The following is a 15,398-nucleotide window of genomic DNA, read 5'->3' on the forward strand; positions in this document are numbered from 1 at the left end:
TTCACTTTGGGGGCAATTACTTTTTCGCAGATGGCCTGACAAGTTTGGAATTTTTTCTGCCTTGGTAAATCAAATTATCATTTAAAAACAGAATTTTCTCTTTCCTTGGGTTGTCTCTGTGTCATACGAAAATTGATTTGATGGTCTGAAACCTGTGTGTGTGATAAATATGCAAAAAACAGAAATCAGGAAGGGGCAAATACTTTTTCACGGCACTGTATGTTCATTTTATTTTGCGCACAGGACTGTCACAAAAAAACAAACTACTAAATGCATTTCTTAAAACAATTCATTATAATAGCAAAATACCAGAAAAAAACAACCTCTTGATTTAAAGGATTTTTTTACACTCTCAAAATTAAATATACGGTCGTACCTCTACTTACGGAATTGATTGGTTCCAGAACTTTTTTCGTAACTTGAACATTTCGTAAGTAGAGCAGTTCTTTATATGTAAATTCTCAAATTCGTTCCACGGTCCTCACACAACTGGCAACTAAACCCTTTAAAACTGGTTAAAGTGTCCCAATTTTGTATGAAAGATGTGAGAAAAACAAAAAGTAGAGAAAATGATTTATTAATGTCTTAAAATGGATATAATGGCCAAATCTCCCTGTGAAAATGTGCCTTGCGCCGCTGAAATAGTTCCCTCCACAGCAGTTATATTGGGAGAAATACTTGTGCTTGTCCGCCAGATGGGGGCAAGAGCCCGTTCTACCAGTGCCGAAAGCCGTCCGCTTTGTCGTACTACACTCATACCTTGAGATACGAGCTTAATGCGTTCCGGGCCTGAGCTCATATGTCGATTTATTCGTATCTCAAATCAACGTTTCCCATTGAAATGAACTAAATACAAATTAATTCGTTCCAACACTCTGAAAAAACACAAAAACAGGATATTACAATGGAAAAACATATTTGTATTGGTTGTAATTCACCATCTACTAACAGAGTAACAAATAACTAGTGGTTATGGTGTTAAATAATAAATTGAGACATTAGTCCATAAAACGTTGAGTTTGCGGATGGGAGAGAGAGAGAGAAAGAGAGAGAGAGAGAAAGAGAGAGAGAGAGAGAGAGAGAAGGATGCGCTTGTAACATAATATAAACTTTAAATTTAACTTAAATAAACTTAGATTCCCATTCGCACACACTTTAAAAACGTTTTAATCTTACGTTACACTAAAAATAAACTTTCTTATGCAATTACCATGGCAAAGAGGTTAATGTATTCCACCGCGGCTTTCGAGACGAACTTCCTGATTCTCCATATGTATTGGCAAGTCAACTCCGTCATGCGTACACGGCGTTCATGTTTTTTGGTTATTTTGTGCTTAATCTCGAATGTCATCATACGGCTTTTCTTCGCACTACACTTCATTAAACCGGCTTGCTTTGGACCTATTGTGTTTCTCTTAATTCTGCACTGACTAACGCAAAAAAAAAACATGGAAAAAATGCAGCGCTTCACCCAGTGCTCGTAGAGATCTTTACACGGAGATGTGGCTGTCTGTATGCTCGTATCTCAACATTTCTCTCATATCTCAAGGCAAATATTTGCTCGGAATTTTACTCGTATCTCAAATTTCTCATATGTCGGGGCACTCGTATGTCAAGGTATTAATTACTATACTGTTGAAATGTACTGCATAAGCATACTTTTTCCCTTTATTTATAACTAGAACAGACATGCACAGTAGATGACTGCAAACAAAACCTCAACAGTGACCCTGTTTTTAATCCTGTTAAGCAACTTTATTACCTACCCATGTCTTACCAAATTGGAGGCTCCTCGTATGGTCTCCGGGTTAAGCATGACAATCTCAGTGGTCACATGACCTTCTACGGCTTCTGTCATTTGCTCCACTGTGCAGTTTATGGATGGGTCATTGATTTTAAACCAGTTGTCAGCGTACCAACCGATAAGGAACCACACATATTTTTTCCCATACAGCTTTTCCTTGTAGACCTGCGATGGAAGAATGTAACATTATAGCAATTAAAGTCAGAAAAATTGTGATGGATATGCACCCTTTATGTTTTTGTAGGGAAAGAAAAGTGGCGAGCAATAAGAAATACAATATTTTATTGTTTTCTATGTATAGTGAATATTGTTATACTCCTGAGGAAAAGGGACTTTTTTAAATGAGACTCTTACTACCAATTTTAAAAATGTTTCACTTACTAATATACTGTAAACAGAAGATTTATACCAAAGGAAGATAATTGGAACTTATTGTTGATTAATCAAATGGTAGTGAGTTTAGTTTCAAGCAAGATGGAGTGCACTACTGTTTCTAATCAGCAGAGACGCTGTTGAACTAGCCTTAACTATTTTTGTTTAAACCAACAACATGACATATGCTAGTCTACAGACGACCACTTCTACTGTATTACACTGTGTGTATCGCATCTTCAGGTGATACTGCTGCAGCCTGGTGATAGTCCATAGTGAAGTGTCCCAGCTGCAAACAGTTCACCGTCAGTCTCAGATGATTATCTCAGGAGACCATAATCATAAATCACTCTGTACTACTCTCCCATCATTTTGACAGTATTCATTCATTCATCTTCCGTACCGCAGATCGTTGTAAGGGTTGTGGGTGTTGCCGGAGAACTATTCCAGATGACTTTGGGCGAAACAGAAACTACAGCCAAGACTGGTTCGAGTCAGCCGTAGGGCACACAGAGAGACAAATGACCATATACGCTCACAATCATACCGCCAACAGCGGGAATCCAGTCCGCCCCTGACCTCACAGAAGTTAGGCGAGTGAACCTCAACACCACGGGCGGCCGCATCTGCCATATACAGTTGTGGTCAAAAGTTTACATACACTTATGAAGAACATTATGTCATGGCTTTCTTGAGTTTCTAGTTATTTCTACAACTCTGATTTTTCTCTGATAGAGTGATTGGAACATATACTTCTTGGTCACAAAAAAACATTTATGAAGTTTGGTTCTTTTATGACTTTATTATGGGTTAACAGAAAAAGTGATCAAATCTGCTGGGTCAAAAATATACATACAGCAACATGAATTAGCATTTTTGGTGACTTAGAAAGTTGTGTCAAAGAAATGAGCTTCATAGCATGGCCTCTTAACTTCTTGCGAGTGATTGAGTGACTATAGCTGGTGACTTCTCTGAAGCCATTTAAATAGGGCTCATTGGATGCAAACGCCCACAAACGCTACAATGGGAAAGTCAAAGGAGCTCAGCATGGATCTGAAAAAGCGAATCCTTGACTTGAACAAGTCAGGAAAGTCACTTGGAGCCATTTCAAAGCAGCTGCAGGTCCCAAGAGCAACAGTGCAAACAATTGTTTGTAAGTATACAGTGCATGGCACTGTTTTGTCACTGCCACGATCAGGAAGAAAACGCAAGCTATCACCTGCTGCTGTGAGAAAATTGGTCAGAAGGGTGAAGATTCAACCGAGAATCACCAAAAAACAGATCTGCCAAGAATTAGAAGCTACTGGAACACAGGTGTCAGTGTCCACAGCCAAGCGTGTTTTGCATCTCCATGGACTGAGAGGCTGCCGTGCAAGAAGGAAGCCCTTGCTCCAAAAGCGGCACCTTAAGGCTCGACGGAAGTTTGCTGCTGATCACATGGACAAAGATAAGACCTTCTGGAGGAAAGATCTGTGGTCAGACGAAACCAAAATCGAGCTGTTTGGCCACAATGCCCAGCAATATGTTTGGAGGAGAAAAGGTGAGGCCTTTAACCCCAAGTACACCATGCCTACCGTCAAGCATGGTGGTGGTAGTATTATGCCCCCTGGACGAGGGGGGTCGGCGGTGGCGGCGACTCTACGGGCCCCCTGGACGAGGGGGTCGGCGGCGGCGGCAACTCTCCGGGCCTCCTGGACGAGGGGGTCGGCGGCGACTCTCCGGGCCCCCTGGACGTGGGGGTCGGCAGCGGTGGCGTCTCTCCGGGGCCCCTGGACGAGGGGGTCGCCAGCCCCCCGAGCAGCCAGGGTAAGTTGCCCGACGACCTTTCTAAGATTCTGGTGTCTGTTAAGGGCAGGGGGCTTGGCCAGCACTTAAAAGGCCAGCGGGGGTGCCCACCGGACCGGCTACTTCCACTCTCCAAATGCCGGCGTGGACGCCCGCTGGATCGGCCTCTCCTACGCCTCGTCTCGGGCCGGCGCGGAAGCCCGCCGGATCGGCCTGACCTACGCCTCGTCACCGGCCGGCGCGGACGCCCGCCAGATTGGCCTCTCCTACGCCTCGTCTCGGGCCGGCGCGGATGCCCGCCGGACCGGCCACTTCCTCGCCTAGTCTCAGGCCGGCGCGGATGCCCGCCGGGCCGGCCACTCCCACGCCTCGTCTCGGGCCGGCGCGGACGCCCGCCAGATCGGCCACCCCGACGCCTCGTCACCAGCTCCCACCCGCCGTTCCTGCCTGCTTTTCTCTTCTCATGGACATTCAGCATTAAGACGCCTTAGAGGGGAGGTACTGTCAGGAGCAGCTCATTTGTCCCTCCTGGCTTGCCGTTAGGTTCGAGCAGCTGCGAGTGATTCATGATTACTTCCGGATGTGTGTATTTAAACACGACTGAATTGGTATTCATTGACGGATCATACTGTGTGATACTGCATACATCGCTGCAAAGGTACTGTTCTCCATGCTTTGGTTTTGTTTCGTTTTGGGATGTACAAGTCCTTGTTATTTTGTAAGGCTTTTTGAGTCATTAAAGTTATTATCATGAGCACAATACGCCTCATCCCCTCCTGCTTCCCCGCTACTGGGTCCCAATCCCTCTGACCGCGCCACGACGTCTCGGCGCGATCATAACACTTTCACCCGATCAGCAGCAGCAGAGCGGCTGCTCTTTGTGTGCCTTATGGCTGACTGACGACCAGTCTAGGGCAGGGGTAGTTTTTCGATTATATATTGATTGATTTATTGTAAATATGTAAGATTGTAGCCGTGGGCTAATTTCCATCTTTAGTCCCCTGTGTGGGTACAAGATAAACAATGACACACACTAGACACATACAAACACATGAAGCACAATTTTAGACAGCGTCGTGATCGCAATTTTGTTCGTCTAACAGCCAGGTTTTAAGATGATTGGCGAAGAGGTACAGAGACCGGAGTTCATGTATGTTAATTGGTATTCAGTTCCAGTTATGTGCAACGCAGGCAGAGAAGGTGCTTTGGCTGAAAGCACTCTTATTGAAGGTACTACACAGTCACCTCTAGAGCCAGCCTTTGTTGCTGTGTTGGATTTTTTTTTTTTACAAAATCTTGCAGTGGAGGAGGGGCTTTGTGTTGGAAGATTTTGTAGACTAAGGTGGCATCTACATATTTAACAGTATTGTTCCAGTTCAGGCAAACGAGTTTCTTTAATATCTGACATTGGTGGTGCGTTTTTGGCTTTCTGTCCAATACATTCAGATCCTGCTTATAAATGGTTTCAATTGGTTTTAGTGTTGTTTTGAAGGCCGATGACCAACTTGTTAGGCAGTAAGTCATGTGTGATATGATCATTGTGTCAAAATATAATTTTGCTGACTCAGGTGTCAGATTATTGCTAATGAACCTAAAATTGGACAAATTGAATTTAATTTTATCTTGTGTGTTTTTTATCTGTCATTTGAAGGCAAGTTGATAGTCAAGAGTGATTCCTAGGTATTTAAATTCCTTGACTACCTTCATAGTTTTTCCTTGGAAAAAAATGTTGGGGTTGCTGTTATTTGTCACTTTTTTGAGAAGTACATACAGACAGTCTTAGATTTCTTTAAGTGCAGTTGAGATTTTTCAAGCCAGTTATTGACGCTCGTCATTGCATCTGTGAGTTCCTGTGCAGCATGTTTTTTGTCTTTCGCGTGGACATATAGGACGGCATCATCGACATACATTTGGCAGGTGACAGTTGAAGGACAGCAGCTTAGCAGATCATTTATATAGAGAATGAAGAGCAGTGGGCCTAGCATTGACCAAGGTCATGCCTTGCTCATCATTGAGACAGTTAGTATAGAACAACCTAAAAATGAAATAAATACCACAGTAATCTGTGCAGTACTGTCTTGTGAGACTCAAAATTTAATATTTTTTTCAAGCAAAATCTGACAAAGTTGATTTTGTGTTTTGTGTACTGATGACCTGTGATCTTACATATGAGTATGATTCAATCCAATTTACCGTGCTTGGTGAGAAATTAAAATTAGATAGTTTAGTCAGCAGTATCTGGTGGTTGATGGTTTCAAATGCCTTTTCGAGATAAATGAAGACCACACCAATGACCCGGCCTTTATCTAGTTTTGATTTTATGTTTTCTAGAAAGAAGCAAACCGCCATTTGGGTAGAATGATGTTTTCTAAAGCTGAATTACAGCCGGTTAAGGGTGTATAGACTGCTGTTAATGTGATCCACAATTTGCTCCGCTACTATCTTTTCCAAGTTCCAATTATCCCGACCATGTCTGGTCTACCTTATATTCGAGGGATTACTGTATCCCATTTGTCCTTTGGCTTGTTTTACGTTAGAGAACATGGAATAAAATGACAACAACAACACGAGCGATATAGAAAACAATTTGCTGTTCATCATTTGTTCATTCATCTTCTGATCCACTTAAGGGTCATGGGGGTGGTGGAGCTTATCCTAACTAACAATGGACAAGAGGCGGGATACACCCTGAAAGGTTTGCCAGCCAATCAAAGCGTACATTTGGACAACAACACATTTATGCACACACTTACATCTACAGACAATTTGGATTTTCCAATCAGCCAATTATCGATGTTTTGGGGATATGAGAGGAAGCCAACGTATCTGGAGTAAATCCACAGAATGACTGGAGCTGGCTGAGAGTGAACACATAATTGTGAAGCAGAGATGCTAACCACATCCAGTATGCCTTGCTCATCATTGAGACAGTTAGTATAGAACAACCTAAAAATGAAATAAATACCACAGTAATCTGTGCAGTACTGTATTGTGAGCACTGTTCCCTCTAAGCTGCGCGCGTGCGCAATTGCGCACTACTCTCGTCTTCTCTGCGCAGAAGAAATCCTATGGCGCGCAGTAAAAAAAAAAAAAAAACGGATTTTTTTTTTTTTTTTTTTTTTTTTTTTTTTTTTTTTTTTTTTTTTTTTTTTACCCCTTTCTTCATGATGGGCTCGGTTCTAATGTCCAAAGAGCTCCAGTATTTGTATTTAATCATTAAACGCTGTTTTCGGCTGGATTTGACCGAATTTGAGAGCATTTTGAGCCGTTTGGCGAATGGACGTATATAGACGTTTTTTTGCCTCCATCGCGATATCATCACGACATTTTACCAAGGAATTCACTTCCCTGGGCTCGGTTCTAATGTCCAAAGAGCTCCAGTATTTGTATTTAATCATTAAATGCTGTTTTAGGATGGATTTGACCCGATTGCTGTCATTTTACGGCTCGGTTCTGCTACATCTGCCCGCCCAAGAGTGCTTATTCCCGGGCTGCCATTGATGGTAGACTAACATTGATTTTTACTATAATTTGGACAACACCGGCGGCGGGCCGGATTAAAAATCCTAACGGGCCGTATATGGCCCGCGGGCCGAGGTTGAAAAACTTGTACACACACGATCCGGGGGCGGGGCGAGCGCGCGAATCCCGTTTCGGCGAAACCTCCGTTCGGCCGAATGAACGTTCGGCGGAACGTCCATTCGGCGACCTGCCCGTCTGTCAAACGTCCGTCGGCGAAACGTCTTTAGGCGAATCATCCGAGTACCGATGATGTCGCTCACACTGGTACTCAGTGCGCTCAGGGAGGTTGACTTTCTGCTCAGACCAACGAAAAATTAGAGGGAACATTGATTGTGAGACTCAAAATTTTCATTTTTTTTCAAGCACAATCTGACAATATCAATGAATATGCAGTGTAAAAAGAAATGAAGAAAGAATATATCACCTCGCAAAAGACTTTCCTGGCTTCAGTCTCATAGAAGAGGCCAACAATGATTCGGGCATCCTGACGCTTGAAAGAGAAAAAGAAAAACAGTCACCTCCAGCGGCTACACATGAGAAGGAACCTAACAGGCCTCACTCACACTGTGGATAACACAACAGTCACCAGTAAATCTGTAGACCTTCTATTCACTAGTGATAATAGTGCTGTTGCCATGGTTTCTATTCCAATAACTAATTTATCCTGCTCAATAAATCTAGGCTCATGCCAAGGTCATTCTTAAGGGTGTGTACGCGTGTGTGTCCGCGTGCGCGTGTGTGCGTGTGTGCGTGTGTGCGTGTGTGTACGTGCGTGTGAGTGTGTGCGCAAACACTCACACACATTTTTGTGTGCAAAAATGAAAAAGCAAATGTAGGGTGACAGGTGGAGGACAAAGGAGGCAGTATAGGAATGACAGTTTTCTTTCACTTTCAGTGAAGAGTTAAGTAAACAGAAAAAATATGCATTTCTGCATATAGTATGGATACAGAACTTTCTTTTTACATTGCAGCAAAGTCGTTGCAGATAAATTGACTGTGACAGCGCACTGGTGCCAAATTCATGCCATAACGTCACATTGCATTGCAATTCAGTTATTCAAACTTACTTTTTGGAAGATTTCATAGAAATAACACAAAATATATATTTAATCTTAATTAAAAACTGGGTGACCCGATGGATAGTCCGTCAGCTTCACGGTTCTGGGTTCGATCAAAGGATGGTCGGTCTTTATTATGTATGTTAGGGCATCAACCCCTTTCCCTGATACCTGCATCTCTTGAAGCAGGTCTAAGGATTTCAATTTGATTGTAGGTCAGACGGGTGGTGGGGCCAAAGCTGAAATCAATCATCATCAGCCTCTTTTAAGAGCGTAGTGAATGCACCACCACGTCGCTCGATCAACTAGTCAGTTGTTTCATTTTTTTAATTTGATTTCTGTGATTCCTTTGGCTAATAATCTTCCTCTTGCTTCTCAGGACCTGTTATTGAGCACCCCCTGTAGGATACCTTCACCTTGCTTCCTCGGTCACTTCCTAAAAACATCATCCTGACCTCTGCATCTCCAGAACAGAAGTATCATATTTATTCGATTATAACGTGCATACATTCCAAACCGCCTTCTGAATCTCAAAATAAATGATAAAAGTGACAGGAGATCGCCCAACTCATGCAAAGACGCCGACAACTCAGCAAGAACTGGAGGAAGGCAACCGAGTCAGAGAGAGAGGGCCTGAAAGTTCTGTGGGAAGACATCAGGCAAAGACTATTCAGGCTTCGCAGAGCTGAACACATCCGCAAGCGTAGCAAACAGATACAGGAAGAGCGAGCCAGCTTCTACAAGTACCCCTTCAAGCACGCCAGACAACTGCTGGAGGATAAGAAGTTCGGAAAGGTCGAGACCACCAGGGAGCAAATGGAACAGCATGTCAGAAGGAAGTACAGCGATGAACTAAGAGACGTCCCACTAGGAAAACCAGGGTACATACCCCGGCCCTCACCACCGACGGCTGAGTTTAACATCATGCCCCCCAAGCTCAGCGAAGTTAGGCAAGCAGTAAAGAAGGCAAGGTCCTCATCAGCACCGGACCCTAATGGAGTCCCCTATAAGTAATATAAAAACTGCCCCCAGGTATTAGAGCTACTCTGGTACCAAATGAGAACTGCCTGGAAGAAGCAGCTCATTCCATCGGACTGGCAAAGGGCTGTAGTGGTCTTTATCCCGAAGGAAGCGAATTCCAAAGAAATAGGCCAATTCAGAAGCATCGCCCTGCTGTACGTAGAGGGGAAGATCTTCTTCATGGTGTTAGCGAGAAGGATGTCCACCTACCTTCTAGAGAATGGCTACATCGATACCAACTGCCAAAAAGCAGGAATCCCGGGCTTTACAGGGTGCATTGAGCATTTTGTCATGATCTGGGACCAGATCCAGTTGGCCAAGCGGGAGAAGAACGACCTGCACGTCATTTGGCTCGATCTCGCCAATGCTTATGGATCTGTCCCACACCTGCTGATCAGTTACCCCTTGGAGTTCTTCCACATGCCTACCAGCATCAAGAAGCTGGTAGCATTGTACTTCTGCGACCTGCAGATGAGCTTTGCCATCCACGAATTTACCACCGGGTGGCAGCGGCTAGGAGTGGGAATTGCAATGGGGTGCGCCATGTCTCCAATCTTCTTTTTGGCAGTCGTTGAGGTAATCCTCTTAGAAGCAAGACAAATGGTTGGAGGAATCAAATTACCATCTGGCCAGAGATTACCCTATTGAGGAGCTACATGGATGATGTCACCAACCTCTTTCAGACAGCAGCATGCACATCTTGACTGCTGAAGAGGATGGACGAGTTGACATCGTGGGCCAGGATGAAGATCAAACCATCCAAATATCATAGTCTGTCACTCAGAAGAGGAGTCAGAAATGACAATACCACCTTTATTGTCGGGGGAGAAAGAATCCCCCTCCTCTCTGAGCAACCCATCAGAAGTCTAGGGTGGCAGTACACCGCAGGTGTCTGATAAACAGATTGAGAGCACCATCATGAGACAACTTAGTGATGGGCTGTCAAGGATTGACCAGAGCTAACTCCTCGGAAAGTTCAAGGTCTGGTGCTACCAGTTCATAGTCTACAGAAGGGTAATGTGGCCCTTGACAATAAGCAAGATCTCCTCATCCACTGTGAGCAAGCTGGATGGAAAAGCCAGTTCATTCATCAGGAAGACCCTAACCCTACCACGCTGGCTTTCCGAAAGAGGCCTCTTTGGAAGGAATGCACTGCAACTGCAACTGCAGTCTATCAGGCTGGGCTACAGGCAAGAGAAGTCTAGGCTGGTTCTCGAGCTAAGAGAGTCCACTGACCAGTCAGTAAGGAACCCCAACATAACGGTTCCCATTGGCCGGAGGTGGAACGCCCAGGCAGAGGTTGACCAAGCCATCAATAGACAGCAGCATCAGGAGATCATGGGCAGAGTTCAGGCAGGAAGAGCAGGGCTAGGATGGGGAGAAGCTCCGCGATTCTGGTCCAGAGCTAACTGTAAGGAGAGGAAGGAGATGGTGGTGGTGGAGGTGACAAGGATGGGGGAAGAGTGCTACAAGGTGAAGGCCGTGTCGCAGGGCCGACAAGGAAGCTGGACAACCTGGGAGGGAGTTGTCACCGAAATATCAGTTTGTCCGACCTGTGGAAGTTTCCGCAGGCAAGGATCAGCTTCTTCATTCACACAACGTACAACACGCTTCCCTGTCCTCGTAACCTCCACCAATGGTTCGGGAAAGAGGTAAGCTGCGCACTTTGCAATGCTCCCAACGCTAGCCTCCAGCTCATCTTGTCAGGCTGCAAGACTGCACTTTCTCAGGGGTGCTACAGATGGCGCCATGATAAGGTCCTGGGGAAATTAGCTGGATTACTGGAGAGATGCCGACAGAGCAGTAAAAATTCACCACCAGCAGAGATCCACACCAGCTTTGTCATGGAAGGGGGGAAAGAGACACACCAGGCCAAGAAAGACACTAAGGCCCTTTTCCCATGGAGTGGGACATGAGTGTTGACCATAACAGGCAGCTCCGATTCCCCAGAGATCATCACCACATCACTCCGCCCAGACAATGTGGTATGGTCCTCCAAGGCAAGAGCAGTGCACCTCATAGAGCTAACAGAATATATTTCTATACAGCCCTACTAGTCCATTTCACTTTGAAATCAAATTTAAAAAAAAAACACAGCATTTGGGTCTTCGTAGGCCAAAAGGGGGAAAAAAGAAAAGAAAAAGAAAAGGTCCATGTCTTCCATCAGAGGAGGGGATTGAGCCGACCTTCGAGCGCAAGAAGGCCAAATACTTGGAGCTGGCAGCTGAGTGCCAGGAAATTGGCTGGAAGTGCACTAGCGACCCAGTCAAGGTTGGCTGCCGAGGCTACGTCGGGCTGTCAACAACACCCCTCCTGAGGGGCGCAGGGGTGTCTGGAGGCAGCCTGAGGAAGGCCATGAAAGAGCTGGCAGAGGAGGCAGAGAAAGGCAGCTTTTGGCTCTGTCTTAGGAGGAAGGACAGGAGCTGGGGAAACAAAAGCTAACCCCAACAATGGCTGCAGGAGACAACAGCTATCAGCTCCAGGGGGTGACAGGGAGACATCTCTGTCAATGCGCTGCCACCAGGAGATGTTCCAGGATTAAAGGAGCGAAACATCCAATGAACGGTGGTTCCTGGCTGATGACCCTGCAGCTGACCCGTGGGCGCTGGAGGAGGTGCGACAGGCAGCAATGCCAAGCAGGGAAAAAACACCTACCTGTACATCAACAGTCTGCTGTCATGATTTGGAAAAATTAAAATTACTACATTAAGAAATTATAATACAGTTGATAATATAAATGAATGGACTTAAGTTTTTGAAATTGGTGTAATTATTTCAATCAGATAAGGTAAACATTGTGACCGGATGATTCGCTGAAAGACGTTTCGCCGACGGACATTTGGCCAACGGACAGTTTGCCGAACGGACGTTTGGCCGACCGGACGTTTGGCCAAACGGACATTTCGCCGACCGGACGGTTGGCCGAACGGACGTTTCGCCGTCGCGGGATTCGGGCGCTCGCCCCGCCCCCGGATCGTGTGTGTACATGTTTTTCAACCTCGGCCCACGGGACGTACACGGCCCGTTAGGCTTTTTAATCCAGCCCGCCGGCGTTGTCCAAATTATAGTAAAAATGACCTCATTCATTCCCCTTTGCTCTGCAATACCGCTTCTCACTCTCAATTAAAGACTGCTCTCTTTTGTTGAATAATAATATGTTCTTAATGTTGAAAGTAAATTTGAAAATAAATTTTCACCTTCAATTGTGTATTTTTTCTTATATTTCAATCCCCAGGTTTGATAAATTACATTGCGTATCCAAATGCTGTCAAATTTTAGTATCCATTCTGGCCCGCAAGTCAAAAAGTTTGCCCACCCCTGGTATAGACAAAGGTACCTCTTTTATCCTATTATTGTCCCAAATTAAACACATTATCAATTAGCTGCCATTCAAAAAGTTTGCCTACCCCTGGTATAGACAAACTTGCCTCTTTTATTAAAAAGAAGACAAAGCAAATTCACAGATGGTGTTTTTATTAAAGCACTAAAATATCCACTAGATAGAGCTCTAATAACAGAAATAGAATAATCCAAGGATGACCAGGAGAGAAAAACATTGTACTATATTTTGAAGTGGTGTTCATTGAGCCTTATTTAACTCAGATTAATCTCTGGAAGAAACTCAAGTTTGCTCATATAAAATTGCTAAACACTGAATAAATTGAATAACTTGGTTAAAAGTCAGAATGAATTACTTCCTGTATTGTTTTTTAATTTTTGTTTTCTTCTATAAAAATAAGAGAGCCAATTCTGTTTCCCACAGTTGTACCTGTAATAGAATTACAGACTATTTTTTGACAATTTTATTAAAAAGAAGACAAAGCAAATATATAAAAACACCATCTGTGAATTTGTTTTGTCTTCTTTTTAATAAAAGAGGAAAGTTTGTCTATACCAGGGGTGGGCAAACTTTATGACTTGCGGACCAGAATGGATACTAAAATTTGACAGCATTTGGACACGCAATGTAATTTATCAAACCTGGGGATTGAAATATAAGAAAAAAGACACAATTGAAGGTGAAAATGTATTTTCAAATTTACTTTCAACATTAAGAACATATTATTATTCAACAAAAGAGAGCAGTCTTTAATTGAGATGAGCGGTATTGCCGGGCAAAGGGGAATGAATGAGGTCATTTTTACTATAATTTGGACAACGCCGGCGGCGGGCCGGATTAAAAAACCTGATGGGCCGCATATGGCCCGCGGGCTGAGGTTGAAAAACATGTACACACACGATCCGGGGCCGGGGCGAGCGTGTGAATCCCGCGACGGGGCGAAACGTCCGTTCGGCCAAACGTCCGTTTGCCGAACTGTCCGTCATCGAAACATCTTTCGGTGAATCGTCCGAGGACCGGTAAAGGTAAACATTAGCTAATCACAAGGATTAGACTTGAAAATCAATGAAGGAAGAGTTATCAAGTTCAAATTGGGTTCAAATCCAGGTCGGTCCTCCTGTGTGGAGTTTGCATGTTTTCCCAAGGCCTGTGTGGGTTTCCTCTGGGTACTCCGGTTTCCTCCCACTTTCCAAAAATATGCATGGTCGGCTGATTGGACTCTCTTAATTGCTCCTAGGTATTTGGTGTGAGTGTGCATGGTTGTCCGTCTCCTTGTGCCCTGAGATCACTTGGCCACCAATTCAGGGTACTGCCCCCCGCCTCTGGCCCGTAGTCAGCTGGGATAGGCTCCAGCACCCCCGTGACCCTAATAAGGATAAAGCGGTTGAGAAAATGAGAGAGAGTATGTATTAGAGAGTATGTATTAGACTCTAATAATTAGAGTATGTATTAGAGAGTATGTAATAGAGAATATGTATTTATTTATTATTCATTACTTATTCATTGATAATTTATGTATTACTAGTTATTATTTACTGATTATTTTTCTCAGTTTGCTGTTGTTGTTATTGTGCACTTCGTCGTGAGATTTTTAATCTCATCATACAAATATAAAGCACTCAGTTCAATTCAACAGTGGTTGGAACTGTCATAAATCGCCTCGGGTGTGCGGTGCGATCGGACCCAAATATGCAGGAAGTAAAACGAGACTGGAGTGCTGGTGCACAAAACTAAATGTTTTAATAAGAACTAACAGAAAAGCCATACAAACTTAGGACTTCAATCAATAAAGAAACAAACCTAACGGGCATAGGAAACTGACAGGGAGACAACATGACCAATCACAAGCAATACTCCAACAGCCAGACATACCAGGACGCAACGTATAAATAGACGCACAAGGGATAACTATCAATCCAACACACCTGGTCACATAAGGAACGGGAGCGAAAAGGGACACACATCACCGAGACAGCACACACAAGGGAGACACGCACACACCTCCACCAAATTCCCAAACTAAACATGACAAGAACAAAGCGAACGCACAGTGTTTGTCGGGGAGGTCAATCACCAACAGAACAAATATAGCCTTAAAATACCTGAATATACAATTTCATATGATATGTGCCAACCGAAAGCAATTAAGTTTCTAAACCCAAATAAATGACACATGCTTTTATTATACTATTTCTATACACAAATATACAGTAAATACAATTCAGGACCACACATACATACACACCCCACACGTACCTAAACCTATCTATTGCCTAACTACAAACATTGCTAGAAGGTAGTCATTCATAAAAGGGAAGAAGTGAAAGATTTCAAGTATCTATTTTTTAGAAGCATAATAGCATTTGGCGATATCACTGGATAATGGGTTTTCTGACATTTCAGAAAGCAATGTATTTGCAACATACTATTCCATCTCTTCAATCAGCTGCCACACTGGTTTTGAAGAAATGTTGTACCTCTGCCCCGCCAAAAGACA

The 15,398-nt window shown here is 43.9% G+C and overlaps 1 protein-coding gene across 6 annotated transcripts in view; it reads right to left on the reverse strand.

Annotated features, from left to right (window-relative positions):
- Positions 1-15,398, reverse strand: part of gabbr1b (gamma-aminobutyric acid (GABA) B receptor, 1b) — a 129,306-nt gene that overhangs the window by 85,095 nt on the left and 28,813 nt on the right. For all 6 annotated transcript variants that reach the window (XM_077590958.1, XM_077590962.1, XM_077590961.1 and 3 more), the window contains 2 exons: positions 7,908-7,973; positions 1,778-1,969 (listed from right to left, as the gene is read on the reverse strand). In XM_077590958.1, the coding sequence (XP_077447084.1) occupies positions 1,778-1,969; positions 7,908-7,973 (258 nt within the window). The remainder of the gene's footprint in view (positions 1-1,777; positions 1,970-7,907; positions 7,974-15,398) is intronic.

This window comes from Stigmatopora argus, chromosome 21 (assembly GCF_051989625.1).
Source record: "Stigmatopora argus isolate UIUO_Sarg chromosome 21, RoL_Sarg_1.0, whole genome shotgun sequence".
Classification (NCBI taxonomy): Eukaryota; Metazoa; Chordata; class Actinopteri; order Syngnathiformes; family Syngnathidae; genus Stigmatopora; species Stigmatopora argus.